The 24,732-nt window shown below is 40.4% G+C and overlaps 1 protein-coding gene across 10 annotated transcripts in view; it reads left to right on the top strand.

Annotated features, from left to right (window-relative positions):
• The window catches only part of ADGRF4 (adhesion G protein-coupled receptor F4), a 30,173-nt gene extending 5,719 nt beyond the window's left edge, over positions 1 to 24,454 (top strand). For 2 of the 10 annotated variants that reach the window (XM_057699935.1, XM_057699934.1), the window contains 9 exons: positions 941 to 997; positions 3,708 to 3,816; positions 4,652 to 4,706; positions 7,467 to 7,618; positions 8,858 to 9,109; positions 10,072 to 11,451; positions 14,041 to 14,082; positions 14,499 to 14,557; positions 15,263 to 15,525. In XM_057699935.1, coding sequence (XP_057555918.1) covers positions 3,730 to 3,816; positions 4,652 to 4,706; positions 7,467 to 7,618; positions 8,858 to 9,109; positions 10,072 to 11,451; positions 14,041 to 14,082; positions 14,499 to 14,557; positions 15,263 to 15,299 — 2,064 coding nt within the window. In that variant the 5' untranslated portion in view covers positions 941 to 997; positions 3,708 to 3,729 and the 3' untranslated portion in view covers positions 15,300 to 15,525. Of the gene's footprint in view, positions 1 to 940; positions 998 to 3,707; positions 3,817 to 4,651; positions 4,707 to 7,466; positions 7,619 to 8,149; positions 8,285 to 8,857; positions 9,110 to 10,071; positions 11,452 to 14,040; positions 14,083 to 14,498; positions 14,558 to 15,262; positions 15,526 to 15,764; positions 15,822 to 16,072; positions 18,551 to 18,570; positions 18,648 to 24,095 lie in introns of those variants that run through there. The other 8 variants (XR_009048090.1, XR_009048089.1, XM_057699938.1 and 5 more) reach the window with 8 other exon arrangements.
• Positions 24,455 to 24,732: the final 278 nt, after the last annotated feature.

Below are 24,732 nucleotides of genomic sequence, written 5' to 3'. Positions count from 1 at the left end.
GGCAGGTGTGAGGCAGCGCTGGGCTGGAGCTGGCTCCTACTGGCTCAAGAGGGCTGACTGTTATATTTTTTCAGGAATTAAATTATATAAATGTACATCATGAAAGATTTTTCCATATTGGTTTTATTTCAACTTGACATTTGGACCATTGAGATGAAACAATATGAACCCAGAACCATAGATTCACAAAATGCCAGAACTGAGAAATAAGACATGAGTTAGAAATGAGATTCTAGTCTAACCTAGTCATTTCATAGGTAAGAAAATTCAGACCCAGAGTACATGTGAGATCTGTCTAAAGTCACCTAACTATTCACGAGAATTAGCATCGTCCTCGCTTTGGACCTTTCAGTGAACCACACTCCCTTGAATTCAAGTCTCTGTGTATTTATAGATCTTGAAGATGAATTTGACCTAGCTCTCTGTCTTTTCAAGTACCAACTGAAATTGCCATCCTTGTTATATTGATTAGAAAGAAGTCATTTACTTGACCAACATTTTCCCAAGAAGAGCTACCACCTTAAAAACAAACAAATAAAAAGCTTTCTGGACACACTGAGAGTCAGAATTTATGGTCAGCTAATACTGAATGTGACTTTTAATGCCATAGTTCATCAATTCTAAGATAGGCATTTTTTTCACCATTGAACATTTCTGAAATCAGAATGTATTGTACAATTAGTGGCATGTCATGGTTTAATTGGCAATTTTTTTTTTTGTTTTCTTAGTGGAGATAAAAACAACGATGTTGCTTACAATGTTGGATTCAGTGAAATATGATAATTTAATTCTGTATAGCGGTGCCAATTTGGGTACTTTCCTTCATGTTTCCATTTTTACACATTTATCTCTAGTCACACATGGACATGAATATAAATATATGTGCATTTTGGTTGATGTCATTCCTCATTGACTTCACTGTTATTTTTTCCCCATTTAGAATGCATCGTTGAGCCCAACCAATGGATTTAAATTAATGAATCATTGAGGATAAGATGTGAGTATTAAAAACTCAAGGAGAATCTTACTATATGTAGACATTGGGCTAGGTCTTGGAGAGGCATTTTATTTGTACTTGCAGAAAATTTTCAGTTTGGAATTATGCAAAACTCAAAGTTCACCCTAATTACTGTCTTAACGGTTAATCTAAGAAAGCATGCTTCCTCCTTTCTGTTCTATACAATGTAAGCTTCTGATTAAGGATTATGCCGGCAATGCTTTTTTTTTTTTACTTGGAAATTCCTTATTCTCAGCGCTCTTAAGCTTTCCTTATTCTCTGCTCTGCAAAGCACTCTGGCTTTTGGCTTAGCCAACATCTGAATTCTGATAGGAAGGATCCCATTCAACTCTTTCTGGTGAGAAGAGAAACAACCCAATTGGGACTAACTTGAAAACATCTATCCATCTGACTCATCCCCACCAGTCAAACCAGGAGAAAATAAGAATGCTACGACTCATCTTGGGTTACATTGTTAAATAGTGTCTCCGCAGCCTTTGTAGCAACTGAAGGAAATTTACCATATAATTATCACACCCAGTGGTATGTGCGTTACATGCACCAGACTATAATAACGTGAATGACCAAGTAGCAAATGAACCCCAAACGAGCTAGTTTTGCTTAGCTAAAAGTGTGTGTTTCTTATGCTCATGCTTATGATTTCATATTGCACTATATATATTTCTGCTAGTAAAATTTTTCTTAGTTTGTGTAAATACATGAAATGTATCATTATTTCATAATGTTCCACAAAGAGCATAATGGTCTACACAAAATGCCAGGGCTATTGGCTTATTTACTTCCTGAACATTCTTAGGAACTGTGGACTTAGAGGCCCTAGCATTGGTTGGGGAACATTTTTGGACTCCATAATCACATCACATCACAGCACTTGACTTTCTTCCAACAAGATTAGCTTTGAGCAAAATTCCTATCATGAAAACAATGGAGAATAAGAGTGGCCCTTCTCCTGAAGCCTTAGATAGCAGGCATTATTATTTATAAATGCCTCCCTTTGGCTCACCCTCCTTCATTTAACTGTGCGTTTTAAACGATGTTCTCCAGGAGACGGAGAATTGCCCTTACCCTTCAGTCCTGTTATTTGGTCCTGAATGTAGGTCTCTTTTCTCCCTGATACACATGCCTGGGGAAGGAGATTGCAATAGAATTGTGAAGAAGAGCAAAGAGAAAGGATCGACATGGACCAGTTTAGTGGGAGAAGTGAACAGTTTTCGACTTGACAATGAAAATGAAATCTTATAGTCTATATTTCTGTTTTCCAAATTGCAGATTACAATCCATTAGAGGGTTGTGAATTCAATTTAGTGGGTGGCAACCAATTTTTGAGAGACTGTCAGATAGAATAAAGTAGAATACAAGATTAAAATCATGGATATGTGAGTGTCCTGCTTGCAGGTGGGAAGAATAGTATTTTAACATAAAAGTTTTTAAAATATAAAAATTACATATTTTTTTAGTTTTATATATGGATAGCTATATACATACATAGTTTTGTCTGTACACACTGAGGCACCATGTATGATCTGTTTCTTACTGTGTCAGGGTCAAAAATTATTGAAAGCTACATGTATATGTGAAACATATGGATACTTTTAAGACAACTCACACTCCTTCTTCTGTAATTTCCCTTTGTAAGGATCAGTTAAAAATATATCCTAGGGACTTCCCTGGTGGCCCAGTGGTTAAGATTCCACACTCCCAATGCAGGGGTCCTGAGTTTGAATCCTGGCCAGGGAACTACATCCCACATGCCACACCTAAAGAGCCCACATGCCGAAGATTCCACACGTGGCAACGAAGATCCCATGTACCACAACTAAGACCCAGTGCAGCCAAATAAATAAATAAAAAATATATGTATCCTAAACAATATTAATATTGCAGCGACTTTCCTGATGGCACAGTGGTTAAGAATCCGCTTGCCAATGCAGGGGACAGCGGGTTTTCCCTGGTCCGGGAAGATCCCACATGCCGCGGAGCAACGAAGCCTGTGTGCCTCAACTACTGAGCCTGTGTGCTGCAACTGCTGAAGCCTGCGTGCCTAGAGACTGTGCTCTGCAACAAAAGAAGCTTCCGCACTGTCTGCACACTGCGACGAAGAGTAGCCCCCGCTTGCTGCAACTAGAGAAAGCCCGCGCACAGCAACGAAGACCCAATGCAGCCAATATATATATAGCAAACCCATCCCCCAAGTGGTTGCATACATGAGAACTTCTTTCTTCCCACACTGTAAGATCATGAATTCCACACAGAGATCTCAACACCTATGCAAATCCATCACCACACTTCTGTCATTCTACCATGTTCCCTTTCCCCTGTTTAGACTTGCTTTACAAGATGATGGTATAAGTCAAAATACTTTCCTCCTGTTCATTGGTTAGGAACTCAAAGACAATTTGGAAGCCTTCCTGTAAGTGCTGGTGGATTGTCCTCTCAGCAGAAGGCTCAGTGGAGCTGTGAAATTCCCTCTTAATCTTGACCCCAACCAGGAAGTCTTTGATCCAAGATCAGTGAGTTTTGTCTGCTTCCTGGTCACAGTTTGCCTCGGATCAGAGTGAGATCATCTCCATTAGAGCATAAGGAAATTTGTGTTTGCTGAGGACTGAGTGGTTGGCTAGTTGGCCAAGTATTGTAGTAGTTATATGCTGTTGTCACTTTCAGCTGGATCCAACTTTGTTGTATATTGCAGGTAAAGATCCTCATGTGTGAAAATGAAGTCGCAGACAATCACAATTTGCTGTTTAATGTTATTTCTGGCTGCAGAATGTTCTCATCCAAAATCCAAGACCCACATAAAAGTAAGTTTGATCCATTTTTAGGTGGTCCCATGAGGAATTGGTCCATTCTTTGAGATGACTAGATTTATGATAAATAACGTGTCATTAAAAAAAAAATTTCAAATGACTACGATTCTACCCTTACCAATGGCAGCTTTCTATAGAAAGGAATAAAGGAAAGACAGTACAGTATTGATGTGACAGGGTGCAATGATATTATAGAAAAACCTCCTTGCAAGCTACAGAGAATGTAGACAGGGAGCTGATGAAAGGAGGAAGCACTAGCCTGGCAGCTGAGCAATTAACGTTCAGACCTTAACTTTGCTTGCTAGTTGCACAAGTTGGTTCACTTCTCTGAGTCCTTAATTTCCTTAAATATAACAAGAAGAGTGTTTTTTTTTTTTCTTTTAGATCTTTACAGTCCTTTATAGCTACAAAGAGAGTTCGTGATTCTCTTATTGCAATCTAGCACTCTTTCCTCTCTGAGGATATACAGTATCGGGTGGACCATTAGTTCCATACCATAGTTACAGTTAATACAGGCAGAGAACACTTGGTACCATAATTGTCACCACTGTGTTCTCCATGGATACTTAAACTTTCCAAAAATGTATGCAATCCACTGACCGTCAGAGCCTAAGTGACCGCTAGTAAGTTTCTAACCTTCAAGAGGGGGCAGCATGTTCTGTAGGTGCTCACATCCCTGTTTCGTTCAGCAAGTTCTTGCCACATCAGCTGCAGTTTTCTTCCTAGTCCTGAACACATTTTCTTTGCATAGCCACATGGAGCCTCTAAGTTGAGATGAGAGAGGAGAGTCCCACAGTAAAGAAGACGTTTGGGAATTTATGTTTTACAGGGTGGAGATAAGCTTCAAGGTCCTGAAGGAAAACCCAAGACTGGAAGGAGGCAAGGTATGTAGCTACAGAACAGTCTTTTTCCATTTGAAGACTGGGCAGAATAAAGGAAGGGCATGGATATTGCAAGCCTGTCCCCTGGCCACAATTGAATAATAATCTTTAATACATTTTTTTAAATAAATTTATTTATGTATTTATTTATGTGTTTATATTTATTGGCTACATTGGGTCTTCGTTGCTGCGCACAGGTTTTCTGTAGTTGCAGAGAGCGGGGGCTACTCTTCGTTGTGGTGAGCGGGCTTCTCATTACATTGGCTTCTCCTGCTGCAGAGCATGAGCTCCAGGCACTCGGGCTTCAGCAGTTGTGGAGGGTGGGGTCAGTAGTTGTGGCGCACGAGCGTAGTTGCTTCATGGCATGTGGGATCTTCCCAGCCCAGGGCTCGAACCTGTGTCCCCTGCATTGGCAGGCGGACTCCCAACCACTGTGCTACCAGGGAAGCCCTCTTTAATACATTTTTAATGCTTACCAGCATTGACAGATTTCTTTTTATAATTATACTATTATCCATGGCATAGTCAATGAAGCAAGTTGACAAATATTCACGTGTTCTAGAATAGTAGACAAGATTCCCTTTTAAAACTCAAAAAGGAAATCTGTTTGAAATAATGAGTTACCAAGAGGCAGAAGAGGGAAGAGGACAAGATTCATTCTTTCCTTCATATTTTTGGATGCTTAAATGTATGTAACACTCTGAGGCCGAGAGGTCTATTGAAGTGATATAAGAGGTATTGTGTTGGCAAGACTGGTCACACTTGAGAAGTTAAACTACGGAGGCATCATGAGTAGTAAGATAGTGAAATCATGTGGTTCTCACCAATGCAGCAGTGATCACTGGGTTCTGCACAGTCATTGCCAAGTACATTTCTGATGGCAAATACATCTCCACACAGATGGGAAATTCAGAAAGGAAAGAGGAGACAAAGGTAGCTAACATTCATTGAGCATTTATGACAACACTGATCTAAGTGCTGTACAAGATGCTGTCTTGTTCAATGTTTGTAACAGGACTATGGCATTACCTCCAAACTATATATATGAATGAAGAAATTGAGAAGCACTTGGCTTAAATAACTTGCAAAATTGCTACACTTGGGTAGATGTCAAAGAAGGATGTAAAACCACTTGCTTCCTTTCTCCATAAATGGAGTCACCCACAGAGTTGTCCAAACCATAAATATCAGTGCATCCTTTGACTCACAGCTAGTAGGGCACTTCATTGTATTTGTTTCAATACCTTAATAGCTCTTAGCATCATCTGCTTCTTTCCATTGCACTGCAGCTATCCGAAGGCAGTTTTTCCTGGGAATACTTCAATGGCTTCATCAAGTCAGTGCACTCTACTCATGGGCCAAATTAGGCCATTACCAGCTTTTATAAATAAAGTTTTATTGAAACACAGCCATGCCCGGTCATTTACATATTGTCTTAGATTGCTTTCATGCTGCAAAAGCAGAGCTGAGTAGTTATGATAGAGACTGTATGGCCCCCAACCTGAAAATATTTACTCTTTGGCTAGCTTTGTCATTAAACGTGCTAAATATTATGCTAAATGCAAATAAAAACCTAGGTCACCAGGTGAAATTTAAATTTCAGATAAACCATGAATACTATTTCATGGGTCATATGTTTATGAAAAAATTATCCATTGTTTTACGGAACTTTTTTAGCTGGTCCTTTTTATTTGTGGATTCTGTATCTGCAATTCTCCTACTCACTGAAATGTATTTGCAACCCCCAAACCAATACTCACACTGCTTCTGAATCATTCACACACACACACACAGAACAGCAGAAAAATTGAGTTGGCCAAGCTACATGTGCACAGCTGAACGAGGTGGCACTTGGCCTTCTTGTTTTGGCTCTCCTACTATAAACAAGTGTTCTTTCTGTGACCACACGTTTTGCTTTTTTGTGCTTTGTGTTGGTGATTTTTCTGTTTAAAATGGTCCCCAAATACAGTTCTAAAACGCTGCTTACTGTCCCTAGGAAGGTTGTGATGTGCCTTAGAGAGAAAATACATATGTTAGATAAGCTTCGCTCGTATGCTGTCATGAGTTATAGTGCTATTGGTCGTGAGTTCAATGTCATATATATTAAATGGAAACGCACAAAACAAGCTTATATTTGATATATTGATCGGTTGATGAAAATGGGAGCAGAAGTTTGCAGAAACCTAACCTTGTATTTCTCCCAGGAGTGATGGTTATGTTCTCACTAATTCCGTGTCTGTGCCAATGACCTTATAGAACTTAACTGCTGCAAATAATGAGAATTGCCTGTATCTGAAAATAAAATTCATATTGACCTGGCATTTAACCTGTATTTTATCTGGCAACTCTGTTTACTTGGTCCTTGAGAGAAAAGTTTCCTGACTGCTGCTCCATGCTGTGATTAGTGATCTTGCAAACACAAATCCAGTCGTGTTTTCTGGTAACCCCCCTATTAGCACAGGATCCAAAGTCCTTCACAACTTGGCCCTGCGTTCCTCCCCACCCTCCTCTCTTGCCACTCTCCCCTCAGATGCTCTGAACCAGCCTTTATGAACCACCCGTGAGCCCTCCTTTCCACGTGCTCTTCACTCTGCCTAGACATCAGCTTCACAATCTGCCTGACAGGGCTTACGTGTTGCTGAGAGCTCCATTCAACCTCACCTCCTCTGGGAAGCAATCCCTTAGCCCCTGGATGGAGTTAGTTGTCCCTGTCAAAGTGTGGACATGCTCATTTGGCTTCTCTCTCTCTCTTTTCCTTTTAAGAAAAATGCCATGGACCTTGTACCACTTCTTCCAACTGCAGCCAGCCCTGTGCTCAGCACTTTCGTGGAGAAATAGAATTTATCTGTAATGGAAACAAGTGGCAAAAATCAATTGAAACATGCACAAGCCTTTCTGTGGAAACACTCTTCATGGTGATGTATTTGCATATTTGCATCTTATTTGCATATTCTACAAGAGCCAATCCCCCAGGATGGGGAAGAGGCATTTTTAATGTTTTCTGTTCAGCATGACAATAATTCTCTCAAGATCTAGACTTGAGAAATTCTACGGAGCAGATTCAGGTTTCTCTTATCACTCCTTCCTCAGCCAAACTCTCAGCTACACTGCCATCTCCCTACTCTCTCTATTTCTCCCTCTCAGAATCTTTTCTCAGAAAAAAATCTGAAAGTTATCTACACAATGATAAACACTTAGAGATTAAAGTTTTAGCATTAAAGATGGATTTGCATACCTCTTATGCTAATTAGTTAAGCAACTAAATGTGTCTAGCATCAAATTCAGTTTGATATCTTTTCCTAATACTTTCAATCACTTGACCAAAGGAAGAGAGAGATGTGTGTCCCAGAAGGAATAGAAATCCAATGACTACAACAATTCTCAGTTAAAATATTTTATCTTATATCCTTTCACTTAGCGACTGTTTCCTTGTGCCTCCCCTCCAGTTTTGTAGAAGCACATGGATCTCTGAGTCTCCTAAGATGTCAACAGTGTTTTTATAAAGGGAGTATCAATGCAGACTCTGTCATTTAGTATATGTAATCACATAGATATCTCTGCAACTACAGTGGCTTTCAAAAGTGAGTTTAATGAAGTAAATTATTGCTTTGACGTATCCTAAGTCATATTCTGGGAAATTTTGGGTAATAGGTATGAGGAAATGAGCAAATAACTTCTATTTAGTGAACTCTAAACTTTTAAAAATTGCAATGCCTTAGCATTCTGTATTTAATTGCCAACCTCCAAAAACCACTCCCCTCTGAAGTTCCATGTGGCTCCTGTTTAGAAAATAATTTAAAATAATTAGACAAATTTTGTCTCTAGAATTTCTCCATATCTCTGGAGAAAACTGTCTTGTTATAATACTTGAGTTAAAAATCACTGCTCTGAAAGAAGATTCCAATAAGAAAGGTCAGCACCCCGATCACTATAGGAAATTTCATGGACTCTCCTACTGTTTGTGAACCCACTTACCTGCTCAGCATGTTTTCAACAGCTCAGATACTTTTCAGCATCTAAACTACTTTTCAGGGCCACTTACTTCTCTGTCTGTTTTTCCCATGTGGGTTATTTGTGCCTTTAACTCCTTTAGTCTGGCATGTTAGGTGCTTAATCATTTTGAGTGAAACAACTTTTTTTTTTTTTTTAAATAGGACTCAAAGAGCGTATCACGCCTTTCTGTGGCAGCACCCCCTAACTCTCCGCACATGCTTGACTACCACGTCCCAGAGCCCGTCGAGAGTGTAGCTCAAGGCATCCAAAAGAACTGCCCACTTGATTATGCCTGCATAATTGATGCTGTGAAATCATCAGAAACCACGTCTGGAAATATTGCATTTATAGTGGAGTTACTAAAAAATATTTCCATACACTTGTCTGATAATGTGACCGGAGAGAAAATGAAGGTATTCTTTGTTAATTTCATTATAAATGCTGACAATTTTTTTTTTCAAATCTTGCATTTTAACAGTTTCAAATGTACTTTTCAGGGTAAAGACTACAGTAACCACAGCAATCAGAACAATTCGTTTCAGTTTTGCATATGGATTTATCCTAGTTTATGGAAGTTTTCAAGAAGTTAAAACATTTTTTGTACAGGTTTTTGTACAGACTGAATATTTTCAAGAAGCTATCACATAGTAAATGGCCGTGGGGAAGACTGTGCATGCTCTAATGTTTCCCAAATTTATTCTTGTAGAGTGTTATTGTCCTGAGAAATCTCAGCAAAGTTTCCATTTTTAAAAGATCTGTCGCACAGCAGATATAGGCACTCTGGATTAAACAAAGTCAAGTAGGTTTCCTTATGGCAGGACTTTTTAGAGCTTATAATGTGTTAATGAACCTTGGCACTTTTTAATAAGAGTGGATGGTATAGGGATATGGTATGCTGTACTTAAACTTAGATTGCCATAGACTCTACTCCCAATCTCCTTAAATAGTCATTAATATCTCATGGGAAGCGTGGGTTATACAAGTTGCAGTTTGGAAATATTGCCCTGAGCATATAATAAAGAAAGCACGTAACTCTGATCTGTGATTCATTTAATTTAATTTATTTTATTTTATTTCATCTTATTTTATTTCCTTTTATCTTATTTTATTTCATTCTGTCTTATTTTATTTCATTTTATTTTATCTTTTCATTTCATTTCCTTCTATCTTATTTTATTTTGTTTTCAACATGCTTTTACTTTTCTCCCCTCTTCATAGGCCTACTAGCATGAGATTCTAATAAACAGTGAATCTGGAGAGGAATATGTCAAATAATATCAAATCACGTGATCTTTAGAAATTTCAGGTTTTAGAAATCAACTTTGTACAACAAGGTGTAAATCCCCAGTGTAATACCCACTCTTCTCCGCTGCAGAGCTACAGCAAAGTGGCCAACCACATCCTCGACACAGCGGTCATTCCAAACTGGGCTTTCATTCCCTACAAAAATGCCAGCTCAGACTTGTTGCAGTCAGTGAATTGGTTTGCAAGGCGACTCCGCATCCGGAATGAATCGGAGCACATTGCAGATGAACTCTTCATTCAGACGAAAGGGTTTCCCATTGACCACAATACCTCAGAGAGAAGCTTCAGTTTCTCCATGAACACAAGCAATACAACAGAGAGTATCCTAGGAATGATAGAAATCCCCAGGCAAGAGCTGTGGAAGCTGCCACCCAATGCATCCCAAGCCGTCGGCATAGCTTTCTCCACCTTGGGGGCTGTTCTGAAAGAAGCCCACTTGCAAGATGCCAGTCTCCCCAGACCGTTAAATGGGCTGGTCCTTTCGGTGATTCTACCAGAAAGACTGAAGCAAATCTTATTCACCTTTGAGAAGATGAATAAATCCCGGGATGCCAGGGCCCAGTGTGTTGGCTGGAATGCCAGGAAAAGGATGTGGGATGAGAATGTCTGTGAAACAACACTGGATACCACCAGCAAAGTGAAATGCTGGTGTAACTACACCCACGCAATGATGTCCTTTTCCATTCTCATGTCCCCCAGATCTGTAGACAACACGGTCCTGGACTACATCACCTGCATTGGGCTCAGCGTCTCCATCCTTAGCTTGATTCTTTGCTTGGTAATTGAAACCGCAGTATGGTCTCGGGTGGTCATGACGGAGATATCATACATGCGACACGTATGCATTGTGAACATAGCTGTGTCGCTCCTGACCGCCAATGTGTGGTTCATCCTAGGCTCAATCTTTAACAAAAAGGCCCAGGACTACAACTGGTGTGTTGCGGTGACGTTTTTTACCCACTTTTTCTACCTCTCTCTGTTTTTCTGGATGCTCTTCAAAGCACTGCTCATCATCTATGGACTGTTGGTCATTTTCCAGAGGATGATGAAGTCCCACATGATAGCCATTGGCTTTGCCATTGGCTATGGTTGCCCACTGGTCATTGCTGTCACCACGGTTGCTATCACGGTGCCAGGCAGAGGCTACCTGAGACACGGTGCCTGCTGGCTTAACTGGGACGATACCCGAGCTCTGCTAGCATTTGCCGTCCCAGCCTTGGTCATTGTGGCTGTGAACCTTGTTGTGGTTCTTGTGGTTGCTGTCAATACTCAGAGACCCTCTATCGGCAGTTCCAAGTCTCAGGATGTGGCCATAGTTATGAGGATCAGCAAAAATGTCGCCATCCTCACCCCACTGTTGGGACTGACCTGGGGTTTTGGAATAGCGACCCTCATAGAAGGCACTTCCTTGATATTCCATATAATCTTTGCCCTGCTCAATGCTTTCCAGGTAAGTTCCAGAAAGGAGACATTTTATTAACTGATATTTTATTTATAAAATATTGTTATTATCTTATAATTTGTTATTCTGACTTTACAGCAAAACATGGCTGTGTTTTAAAAATATAGAGCACCACATATTCCTTCCATTTCCTTCCACATTCTTAGAGACATTTATCAATGGCATCTCTCACTCTATTGATCGTCCAGTTGGATTTAGATGATCAGGCTGGTTGGGTAGGAATCTCCTTTCTTCTCTCCTCGCTGGTTTACTCATATCCCTCCTAAAGTGTCAACGTCAAAAGAAGCTGACCTTCACTTATGGAGGACTAGTCTTTGGTCAGGGATGTGTGAGGCTGCACTTATATGTTACGCCTCAAAACAAGCACCATTTTTGTCCTCTCTCAAGTAAGTTTGGGGACTCGGTGAAATAAGAATAGTCATTTTTCACAGTATGAAGAGATGGCCCATGCCACACACTTTGGATATTAATCAGTCAGGAGTTCTGGTACTTCTTCCCTGCTGTTCTCTGTGAAATAAATGCAAGTTGTTATTCACAGAAATGGATCTTGACACGTGTTATTTGATCCCAGGAATGCCACTGTCTCTGGTCCTGATACTTCTCCTCTGTAAGATAAAGATGCACCTAAAATGATTTCTATTGTCTTTTCTTGCTTAACATGCTTGGTTTGACAAGATTATCCATTTAAAAGTTGTTTTACTTCATCTGGGCTACTAAGCCACTTTCAGGAATCTGTCATTAGTCAGGCTGCTTTCCATACCCATGGGTAATAGAAAATTTGGCAAGTTCATATTTTTAATATGTTTTACATCATGGGCTGGCAAACTATGGCCTGCTGCCTGTTTTTGTAAATACTTTTAATGAAATACAGCCTTACTCATTGGTTTACATTTTGCCTACCGCTGCTTTTGTGCCACAATGGCAAAGATGAGATAGCTGCAACAGAGGCTGTAGAGACTGCAAAGCCTAAAATATTTATTACCTGCTTCTTTGCAGAAAAATATTTTCAAAAAAAATTTTTGACCATTGCTTTAAATACAATAAATATAACTATTTAATAAAGCAACAAAGTATTCCATGTCACTATTGCTCTATTTCAGAACTTGATACAAAATAATAAAGCCAAATTTAAAGAAACGCCAACTCAGTTCAATTATATATCTTACTCTTAATTCTTTAATAACTACAAAGAACGGTTATTTCGCTCTTTCCTTTGCGTTGCTTTAAAGAGAAACCTTTTACTTAAGGATTTCTTTGGGGGGGAGGCAAGAAATCAAAAGCTCTTGAACTCATATAAATCTCCCCAACTCTTGAAGCTACTCTGGTTACTAATGATCTCCTCCTATTTTCACTTTGAAACTTAATTAAACTGCAGGAAATTTTGTTCTGCATTTCTTTTTCAGATCATTTCTCTTTCTATCTTTTGGATAAAAGAAAAATTCGAATCCCCCTTTAGTTACACACACTCCATTTTTCTAAGTAAGCTTTCTCTGTGACTCACATTTAATAATTTCAGTCTTTTGATCAGTGTTTTTTCTCCATGAAACCATCCTTAGAAACCAGGCTTCCCTCCACTCTCATGGCAGGATCCAGAGTTTTCTTGGACCCCAACTCCCATCTCTTAAAAGGATTGACTGCCAATTATTGTGACTTTATAGGTGACCAGATAATTTAAACTTGAAGAGACCCTGGCCTTACAGGTCTCTGTAACCTTTTCTTTTCCTTTCTTTTTATAAATAAATAAATAAATAAATTTATTTATTTATTTATTTTTGGCTGTGTTGGGTCCTTGTTGCTGCACATGGGTTTTCTCTACTTGCAGCAAGTGGGGGTTACTCTCCGTTGTGGTGCACAGGCTTCTCATTGGGGTGGCTTCTCTTGTTGCAGAGCATGGGCTCTAGGTGCACAGGCTTCAGTAGTTGCAGTACATGGGCTCAGTAGTTGTGGCTCGAGGACTCTAAAGCGCAGGCTCAGTAGTTGTGACTCATGGGCTTAGTTGCTCTGTGGCATGTGGGACCTTCCTGGACCACGGCTCAAACCCCGTGTCCCCTGCACTGGCAGGCAGATTCTGAACCACTGCACCACCAGGGAAGTTCCTAACCTTCTCTTTCTTTTATGCAGAAATTTCTTCTACCACCTCAGAGGCTCTAGCTGCCTAATTTTTGACTTTTCCACTAAAAGTAGACTAGAATACATGTTTCATTTTCTCAAGACACCTTCCCTGATTATGTCATTTTAAAATGACAAGAGTTTATATTGTTTGTTATTGTCATCATGAGTAAGAATAGCTACCTTAATATTTGGGAAGAAAGTAAACAGATTTAACAAGGTTGCAAACTCTATCCTACATCTGAAGCCATTCAATAAAATATCAATAACTCTCATGCACAAACACGAAAGTGCTCCTCTTTCTTTGAGATACACTCAAAGAAAATACTCACCAAAGCAGTTTTACCAGAAATCAGTGGAAATTGAAGTTCTAAGGTCTGATCAATATCTTTGAAGGAACCTAGAAGAGTAGTATTGGGGATACAGTCTGCAAAACTCTCCCTCATACTTTGTTGAATTTTGCCACAGGGGTTCTTCATCTTGCTGTTCGGAACCATTATGGATCACAAGGTAATTTGAATTTGTTTCGCTCATTGTAAATGTTTTTCATTTGGTTGAGGGGAGCAGGAGGATGAAGCAGCCTTGATCAGAGTGTAGTCCGGAAGAGTTGAGTTTATGGGGTGGTTCAAGGCATCAGCTGCGAAGGGAAAAGGAAAGAACTATACACTTTCATGTCCTGGTCTTTATCAAGTCAACTCGATATGTTTGAACATAACTGGTGAAAAGAATAGAAACCATGACCAGAATTTTAATCTTAATTCTAAATTGAGTTGTAACTACACCTCAACTTTTATCCAAGTCTTTTTTCCCAAGCACTGTGCTAAACCACTTGATGCTGCTTCTGCCAAGGTTGCTGGCCTCAAAGTTTCATAACCAGGTCTGGGCCGTGGGGATGGTGTCATTTTTCACTGTCATTGTTTCTTTAGATAAGAGATGCTCTGAGGATGAGGATGTCTTCACCGAAGAGGCGGTCAAGGGTAGCAGGGTAAGCCTCTCCCTTTTAGTCTCAATACTGGAGGATCAGTGTCCTCGGCACAGTCACACAGAGACAAATATTATAGCTCAGAATTTAGGATTTGCTAGCAAAGAGACTCATGAGGGCATACCTTACCTTCATTCATTCATTTCTTCATTCAACGAATTTGGAGTATCCTGCTAGAGCTTAAGGTCAGTGGAATATACCCCTCAAGAAAAGTTTCCAGGGAATTCCCTGGCAGTCCAGTGGTTAGGACCCAGTACTTTCACTGTTGGGTCCCGGGTTTGATCCCTGGTTGGGGAACTAAGATCCTGCAACGCAGCCAAAAAAGAAAAAAACAAAACAAAACAAAATAATACACACAAAATAGAATGAAAAGCAGTGTTTCCATTCTGGTTGTATTTCAACTAAATACATTCAGACCATTGAGATGAGACAACATGAACCTAGAAACTTAAATTTAAAAAAATGCTAGAGCTGAGAAATAAGACATGAGTAAGAAAGAAATGAGATTCTAGTCCAACCTAGTCATTTCATAGGTAAGGAAACCAAGGCCCAGAGTTCTTGTGAGGTTTACCCAAAGCCACCTAACAGTTTGTGAGAATTAATATTTCCCTTGCTTTGAGCTTTTTCAGTGAACTCCCTGGAATTGAAGTGTCTGTGTGTTTTTAGATCTTGAAGCTGATTTTTCATCTAGCTCTCTGTCTTTTCAAGTACCAACGGAAATTGCCATCATTGTTATATTAATTAGAAAGAAGTCATTTACTCAATCAACAGTTCCTCAAGAAGAGCTACTTTTAAAACAAACAAATAAAAAACTTTCTGGACACGTTGAGAGTCAGAATTTATGGTCAGCTAGTACTGAATGTGACTTTCAGTGCCACAGTTCATCAATCCTAAGATAGGCATTTTTTATTCACCTTTGAACATCTCTGAAATTGGAATATATTGTACAACCTGTGGCATGTCATGATTTAATTGGCAAGTTATTTTTCTTTTTTCTTCCTTAGTAGACATAAAAATAACGATGTTGCTTACATGTCAGATTCAGTGAGATGTGATAATTTAATTCTGTGTAGCTGTGTCAACTTGGGTACTTCATGTTTTCATTTTTACACATTTATCTCTAGTCAGGCACAGACATAAATATAAATCTATGTGCATTTTGGTCAATGCCATTCCTCATTGACTTCACTGTTATTTTTTCCCCATTTAGAATGCATCGTTAAGCCCAACGTGTGGATCTAAATTAATGAATCGTTGAGGATAAGATGTGAGTATTAAAAACTCAAGGAGAAGCTTCACTTGTAAATTGTGACAAACTCCTCGATGGCCCCTGGTAGCACACTATTGCCTACTATGTGATGCTGGAGGGAGGTGGGAAGGAAACAGGGGGATATCTTTCAGAGAATAGAAACGTCCTTATTGCCCAGCACAGAAATGAAAATATGCACATCTTTAACACCTACGTCATCTCAGTTTACATGACCAAATCTTAAAAGTACTTTTTTTTTCTGTCCTCAGTGAGAGGATGCTGTCATCATACCTGCTCTGATACAGGATACATCTTGCTGTTTACACTCAGCTTAATTCCATCTTGCCAGTGAGTGTGGACACTCATAAGAGTCCCATTGTTGAGAAGGAAGACTTAATTGATTGGAATCACAAAGCAACAAGCCTGTCAGTCCCTAATGAAGTTGGAGCTCAGAATCATTCTAAAGGAGTATGGGTGGAGTTGCGGCAAATTAGCTGCCTACTCACAGCCAATCTCTGAGACATATTTCTATACAGGTGAAATCAGGGGAAAACAAATATTAGGCAGCCATGAAGGGGACAGTAACTTCCAAAGTGGCAGCCAGAGGCCTGAGAGGTAACAGGAGAACGTGGGCAGGGATAATATATCTTGGTATGTTTTTGTCTTGGAGAGCTTTCGTGGCCTTTCTGCTTGGATATAGATGAGCCCCAGATTTTTTTTTTTAACACCACCTGGCAACAGGTACATCCTCTTTCACATTCCTTTCCTTTCTGAGTCATAGCCCATATATTGAGCAATGCAAAGCAAAGGGTTGAAACAATCTCATGGAATCCAAAACACTTCAAGTTGGAAGAATCTTTAAGGGACCTCCTGGGTTACATGTTATAGAACCCTGATGCTGTGGTGCTGTGGGCACTGGCTCACGGTCCCAGGAAGAGGGAGGGGAGGGAGAGGGGTTGGGGGTCAACCACAGGGCACAGGCAGTATTTCAGACCTTAAGCCGGAACATAAAATCTTAGACTGACCGGGCCTGGGGAGGCAGGCTGAATTCCAAGAGCCAGAAAGGCGGCAGGAGGCCAGAACTGGCCTTGCCCAGATTTGGGGTCCCCTGTGGTTGGAAGGGCCACATGTCCCAGTGACCTCAGGTCAGATTATTCTTAGCAACAAGGTCGAGCCAGGTGTACAGGGAGGTCCCAGAGCCATGGAAGGACAGCAGAGGTGTGAAAACCGGGCAGTTTTCTCCCTCTTTAGATCCTAACCGGTTAGCAGGGAAACAGCATTCCTACCACGCGGCCACAGCTGCACAGCGCCCTCTGCTGTTCATATGAAGGGCGGGCCTTTACTATGAGCCAGCAGAACTTGTGTTACCCAGTGTGATCTCAGGCTCACCAGGACGGTTCCTCGGTTCCTCTGAAATCTCTTCCACATATTTGTTCATGCCTAAAATTCATTTTAAAAAATCCTTTATTACACAATGAGAAACGGGACGGATGGAATACATACCCTGAGAGAAACAGCACGGTTTTCCTAGTAAAGTCGCAAATTCACAGAGGCTGAGTCATTCTAGAGACCAAGCTTAAAGGAGGAGGAAGAGGGCATTGAGAGTTTAGGCTTGAGGGAGCAGCATGGAGAAGGCAAAGGGCACAGAAAAATAAAGCTGGGAGAATAGCCTTCCTACTGTGTGACCTTGAAGAAATTGCTCAGTGCCTCTGTGCCTCAATTTCCTCATCTGTAACATGGGGCTATAAATAGTATATACCTCCCAGGGTGGTCTCAGGATTCAATGAGCCAACACATTCAAAACTCATAGACTAGTGCCTGGTTCAAATTAAGTTATTGGTACATGCCAGCTATTATGCTGTTAACCAGTGCTTCATCCGTTTTGCCTAGGCTGCCCCACTCCTTGTGGACGTCCTTTGTCCTGGCCGGAGAGTTGAGCTCCTGGAGAAAGAGGCTGGAAGGCAGGCTGGAATGTGGAGGGACAGTCATGTTTCTTTGGAAGACTTTCTCTTCTTGCCAGGAGAGACACCTAAACTCTCAGTATCATAAGGTTTGCTGAGGAAGAGTTGAGGAGAGCATTTGATGACTGGCTTTAAGGAGGTAGATCTACAGACCCTTTGATCTACTCATGACCTGCAAAAGCCTGGCTGCTTGGTCAACGTTGGCAAGACTAAGACTCAGCCCCCTTTCACCACCAAGGGCTTGCTCTGTGGTTCCCTGGCTCAGCCATCCATCTCTCTGCATGGATTCTGGGCACTTTGGGGGCCAGGGGCTAGATCTGGGTTCAGGGGCAGGCTGGGGGTAGGCGTGGGAGGTGGGGTGACAGGGGACTTACTGAGTCTCCTTTGGAGACAGTTAAGTCATGGTAGGTTTCCTAAAGCTAGGGAACAGAAGAAGAATAAGAGGACTTTTTTTTTGGTTGCGCTGCACTGCTGGTGGCATCGTAGTTCCCCAACCAGGGCCCGAGCGAACCTGGGCTCTTGGCAGGGAAAGCACGGAGCCTGAAGCACTGGATTGCCAGGGGATTCCCAAGAGGACTTTTCAGTGTGCTTGTTATTTTACTCTATTTTAGACTTTGAGTAAAATAGCTTAGCTCCTAGGACCTTACTTTCCTCACTTGTGAAACAGAAAAAAATATTCGTGTAGGTATTATTATTTGTGTGTGCATATATGTGTGTATGTGTCTGTTTAAACCACTGTACTAGTAAAACAATTCCGGTTGTGATGTTAGAAATAAAAATGAAAATATGTTATTTTCTGACTCCAGCATCCAGGTGTGAACCTTAGGCAGAAATATCTTAGAGCTGAGGAACTCAGCTTGAAGATAAATTCTTTTCCTTCTTGGTAAGTCTCATCTTTGGACATAACTCAGTGACTCCATTGAGAAATCCATTTTTCACCTGCATTCGGTCGTCAAGTGATACTTTGTCATCTTCCTCACCTCCCCACATCCCATTCATTCCTTGAAGAGGTGTGGCTAAAACTTTGCATTGCAAACAGAAGGGGTGGCTTTTACTTGGTGTTTGGTTTCCCAGCCCAGCTCTTCAAAGAGCTAGCAATCTGCTGGGGGAGTGGGGAATTGATTTCCAAAGAGTTACAGGATCTTGGGGAAACAGTCAGTTAAGAAGTGGCATCACTTAAAGAGGCAACAGAGAGTGGAACTCATATCCTACCCTGTTCTTACAACTTCCTGTTAAATCTTCCACTAAGATTTATGTCTTCAGTACAAGTTATGATGAACCAGCAAAGAAAAGCTCTTAGCTGATGAAACAAATGAAAAATGTTGAAACTCGTTCAACAGGAAATGATCAAGGGTAGACAGAAGCCATTTTAAGACAGTGGATAGAACCTTTGTTTAGACACATGAATGGTCTGTGAAACTCAGGAGTGAAGGCCACAGACATCTCAGCCTTTGGGCCTGGGGAATTTGGAGAAGGGGAGGCATGGATTGAGGTTGTGATACCTTTTATACATAAGCCGTGTGGGGTGGTGGAAAGAAGGCAGGACTTGGAGAGAGATGTGTGTTTTGATTCTACCTTTCCACCTTCTAATGGGTGACTTGGGGAAGCTATTTAGTCTCTAGGAGTCTCCTATTTTGCTCGCCCATCAAATGGTTCTATGAAACATGCTTTATGGGGTTGTGGAGAGCATAGAAGAGGATGTGTATGAAAGCCCCTGCGCCCCTGTCTAACACGTGGTAGACGTCTGAGAAATGTTAGTTCCCTTCCCCGTCCCTCCATCGGTTTGGCGGTGGGATGTGAGTGTGTTGCTTTTCCTGTGGAGGTGCTTTTCATTCTGCAATGAGCAGGGTGGTGGTGTGGGCTGGAGAAGAGGAATCAAGGACCTAGAGCTCTCATTAGACTGAAGAGCAAGAGTTAGAGGAGGACTTCCTGTGTCCTTCTAGTGGTTTGGCCTGGTCCCAAGATAGGAAAAGAGACAGCGTTTCAGAGCAAGAGATCTGTTTCAGGAATAAAAGTTAAAACTGGATCTGGAAGCTGGTGCAAGAGAGTAAAGAACTCTATCTGGAAAACAAGAATTTTCAGAGTAATGAATTATAGAGAAGATAAATTCCATTCTTGAACTACTTTAGTCACTTAATTTCACAATCCAACGTAAGCTTCATGGTGGATTAGTGGTTAGGGACTTCTGTGTGCTCAAACTAATAAGATTGTACAAAAGGTTCTAGGAGGAGAGACATCCCTATACTGACATTACTGTTAGAAAGATACAGGCACCGTCTAAAGGCTGGGAAAGACAAGAAATGAATTCTCTCTTAGAGAAGGACTGTAGTCCTGCTGACACCTTGATTTGAATGCAGCCAGACCCACTTTGGACTTCCCACCAGCAGAACTGTAAGATAATACACTGTATTGTTTTAAGCCAATAAATTTGTAGTAATTTGTTACCGCAGTGATAGGAAGCTAATAGAGTAGCTGTAACTACATAGTCATAAATAATTCACAGGCAAATTAGTTTAAAACTTGGGAAACCAACAGTGCAAAGGACTGATTTGTATAAATTAAACACTTCGGTGCCACCTGGTGGCTGAAATCTTACAATGAATGACTTGAAATGACATCAACCTATAGCTATGCCCTAAAAAGAGTAGAAGTACTATCCCCCAAGCATGGAATGAGGCTAGTTGTTTCTGATCAAATGATTAAACAAAGGTTGAAATGGTTCATATGAATTACCCAATAATACAGTGGGAAAAGAAGCTCACCTTAAAAACATTCAGGAATACAGCATGTTATTATCAGGACCCGTGATAGAAAATAGGCCAGTTAAGACCTGCCTAGGAATCATTAGCCAGTGATGGTGGTGGCAGGTGGCTAGGGGAGCTTTCACTCCATTCAAACCTTACTCCATCAAGTTTATCGTACTTCTGGGCTTCCCTGGTGGCGCAGTGGTTAAGAATCCACCTGCCAATGCTGGGGACACAGGTTTGATCCCTGGTGTGGGAAGATCCCACATGCCACGGAGCAAATAAGCTGTGTGCCACAACTGCTGAGCCTGTGCTCTACAGCCAGCGAGCCACGACTGGTGAGTCCATGTGCCACAACTACTGAAGCCCGTGCGCCTAGAGCCCATGCTCCACAACCAGAGAAGCCACTGCAATGAGAAGCCCACACACCTCAACAAAGAGTAGCCCCCTCTCTCTGCAACTAGAGAAAGCCTGCACACAGAAATGAAGACCCAATGCAGCTAATAAATAAATAAATAGATTTATTAAAAAGTTTATTATACCTCTACTCCTCCGATATTAGGTATGCACAATTAACATTTCTCAACCCCATATTAAGTATAGTAGCATCGTTTTAACCAGAAAGCACTGCTAGACCTTGTCTATAGAGAAAATATGAACCGGTCTGGACATATATGACCTATATGAGTAACTTACTGTCACTCATAATAAGGGAAAGGAAAATTAAAAACTGTACTAAGAAACTATTTCTCAACTATCAGACTGGCAAAAATACAAATGTTTGACAACACATGCTTTTGGAGAGACTGTAAAGAAATAGATACTCTCATGTACTGTCGGTTGGAGTGAAAAGTAGTGTGACCTCTGTGGAGGGGATTTGGGAATATTTACAAAAGAACACATGCTTTTACTGTTTGCCTGCAGGGAAACATTTCTGGACTCTCATGTGATAAAACACCTCCCTAAATATTAGACATCATATTCATAAAGTTACTCATTGAAGCTCTAATTGTAATGAGCAAAGATTGGAATCAACCCAAATGTTGATCATGTAAGGACTGGCTGAATGAGTCAAGGAGCATCCTCGCCATGGAGTCCTGTGCAAGGGGAACAAGGAGCAGGAATGCATGCTGTTCAGTAAAAAAAGCAAGGGGCGGCACTAGCGTATAGTGTGGAATCTTTAGTACAAGAAAGAAAGAAAAAATTGAATAAACATATATGTATTTGTTTATTAAAAATATGTCTACACAGGAAGCAGAAGGTAGGAAATGTGGTCACCGATAGCAGCAGGGCAGGGTAGGGATGAGAGATGGGCTGGACTTGATAGGTGGGGATGTCAGTTATCCACAGCTACTGTAACAAGTTGCCACAAATTTAGTGGCTTAAAACAGCAGAATTTTACATATTACAGTACTGGAGGTCAGAGCTAAAATTAAATCTCACCACGTGAAAAGATGCTCAACATCACTGATCACTAGAGAAATGCCAGTCAAAGCCACAATGAGGTATCACCTCACACTGGTCAGAATGGCCACCATCAAAAAGTCTACAAATAATAAATGCTGGAGAGGCTGTGGAGAAAAAGGAACCCTTGTACACTGTTGATGGGAATGTAAATTGGTACAACTATTATGGAGAACAATATGGAGTTTCCTTCAAAAGCTAAAAGCAGATCTACAATATGATTTTATAATCTCACTCCTGGTCCTATATCTGGAGAAAAGGTACATGCACACCAACTTTCTTTGCAGCACTATTTATAATAGCCAAGACATGGAAGCAAACTAAGTGCCCATCCTAAGTGTACAGGTGAATGGATAAAGAAGATGGAGTATACATATACAATGGGATATTAGCCATAAAAAAAGGAAATAATGCCATTTTCAGCAACATGGATGGACTTAGAGATTATCATACTAAGTGAAATGTCAGACAGAAAAACACAAACATCATATGATGTTGCTTATATGTGGAATCTAAAAAAAGGATACAATTAAATTTATTTACAAAACAGAAACAGACTTACCCACATAGAAAACAAACTTACGGTTACCAAAGGGGAGGTGGAGAGGGAGATAAATTAGGAGTTTGGGATTAAAATACACACCCTACTATATACAAAATAGATAACCAACAAGGGCCTACTGTATAGCATAGGGAACTATACTCAATGTCTTGTAATAACCTATATGGAAAGGAATGTAAAAAAATATATATCCCATATATATGTGGATAACTGAATCACTTTTGTACATCTGAAACTAACACAACAATATAAATCAACTATATTTCAATAAAAACTTAAAAAATAAAATCAAATGTCAGCAGGACAGGGTCCCTTTTTGGAACCCTAGGACAGAATACATTTCCTTACCTTTTCTAGCTTGCTCAAGATGCCCACATTCTTAAGCACGCTTCTCTTTGCCTTCGATGATGGGAGTAGTTATGTAGAAAGCCAAGGGAGGCATGTTCTTAGACCAAGTATGTCAATTTTTCCTTACTTCACTGGGCAAGGGGAGGGGCTGGGCATTACTCCAAGGGTGTCACTTCCATCTGGACCCCTTACTGATGAACTGGAAGATTTCTGGAGAAGCAGATGTGATGTCAATTGCACCTCCCTTCACCCATAGTGATGAGGGCTGAAGACATCCTCTGTTTTCCGAAACAATAAAGCATGAAGTTAAAAAAAGTAGCAGGTCAGGAAACAGAGTTTAGTTCGCTAAAAGAGAGGACAAACCTAATTGATGGTATCTTCCCAAAGGACTAAAGTTTACATTCCTGTCATAGGGAAGCGTTCAGTGGCACTGAGGACAATAGAATCCCAAGTTCTTTCTCCTCAGTTGATGTTGGGTGTTTACCACCGCTTAGCTCTGTTCAGGTACTGCAGGATGTTCAACAAAGAAGCAAGGCACAATTGACCCTTGAAGCCAACTCCGTGAGAAAACCATGGAAAATATCATTATATATAAAGCCAGTGCTGTCCTGAGGGATATAGGCTTTGATGCAGATTGTTGAAATTTATCTTCTTCTGTTATTCTTCTAGAATTTGACTTCTACAAAGTATCAGCAAATCTAGAATCAAAAACAGATATTGATTTCTGTGGCCTTGTATTGTTTTCCTGTGGGTATTTTGGGTTTTAAAATTTATTATTACTCTTTTAATGCAGACTATATGTACATGGCAATCAGAAATGCCAACGGCCAATAAAGGAAGTTCCTTCCTGCATTTTTAAGATTAAGATATTGAGAAATTAGTGTTTGTATTTTATATTCCCATTTTTATAGATAATCACAAAAAGCTAAAAGTGATAGATTAGGGATTTTCATTGATTTCAAAACCCATATAGCCTATTTGGTCTTTTTTGTGATTTTTTTTTCATCTAGGTCTTGCCCTGTACCACCATCTTTCTTGATACCAATTATACTGCTGAATCACTCTTAAAAATAGGGACTCACATGAGTGGGTCATCTGGAAACGTATGTCCTATTTTAAGAACAAATTAAAAGTTGCCTCTGTTGGTGGTGTCTGACTCTTTAACTTAGGCGTGAGAAAATATTAATAGGAATCAACTCTGCTTATTTAACAGGTCAGGTTGGTCTGTGGTGTCCATGGGGATGCTTGAGGAGAAGCCGATTAACACTGAGATGTGTGGAAACAGGATCAATAATTTTCAGTAACTGAGGAAGATTACCAGAAGTCAAGGAAGTCTTCAGCAGGGATTGTGCAGCCCTGTGCCCAGGCCTGTCGAGCACTTGGCAGGCGATTGAGAAAGTCTAATTGTGTCTAATGATGAGTCATTTTACACTGTTGTCACACCTCCATTCTCCAAGTTCCATTTTAGGAACAGCATAACTTGTCCAGCCAGAAATTGCCCAATTTAAACCCTGACTTTTACCTGTGTGAATCAAAATGACTCAGAAAGTGCAAATAAAATATTCATTTTATTTCTCTCATAGCTTCTCTTCTCAGAACTGAGTGCGTGTGTATAGAAGAAACACAAGTACTAGAGAATTGAATCTGGGTGGCCAGGGGAAGAAGAAAGTCTCACATGACAATAAATCAGACCCTACATGTTTTTCCCCGGTAAGAGGATACAGGGTAGGCAATTTTACAATTTATGATCAAAGTCTTAATTATACAAAAAATATAGTACTGATTCTTTAAAAGAATTGCTGCCTTTTTAATATAATTAAAACATTGATAACAAACAAAAATAGAGGGTG

This window comes from Hippopotamus amphibius, chromosome 11, assembly GCF_030028045.1.
Source record: "Hippopotamus amphibius kiboko isolate mHipAmp2 chromosome 11, mHipAmp2.hap2, whole genome shotgun sequence".
NCBI classification, from domain to species: domain Eukaryota; kingdom Metazoa; phylum Chordata; class Mammalia; order Artiodactyla; family Hippopotamidae; genus Hippopotamus; species Hippopotamus amphibius.
This window is presented reverse-complemented; position numbering and strand designations above follow the sequence as displayed.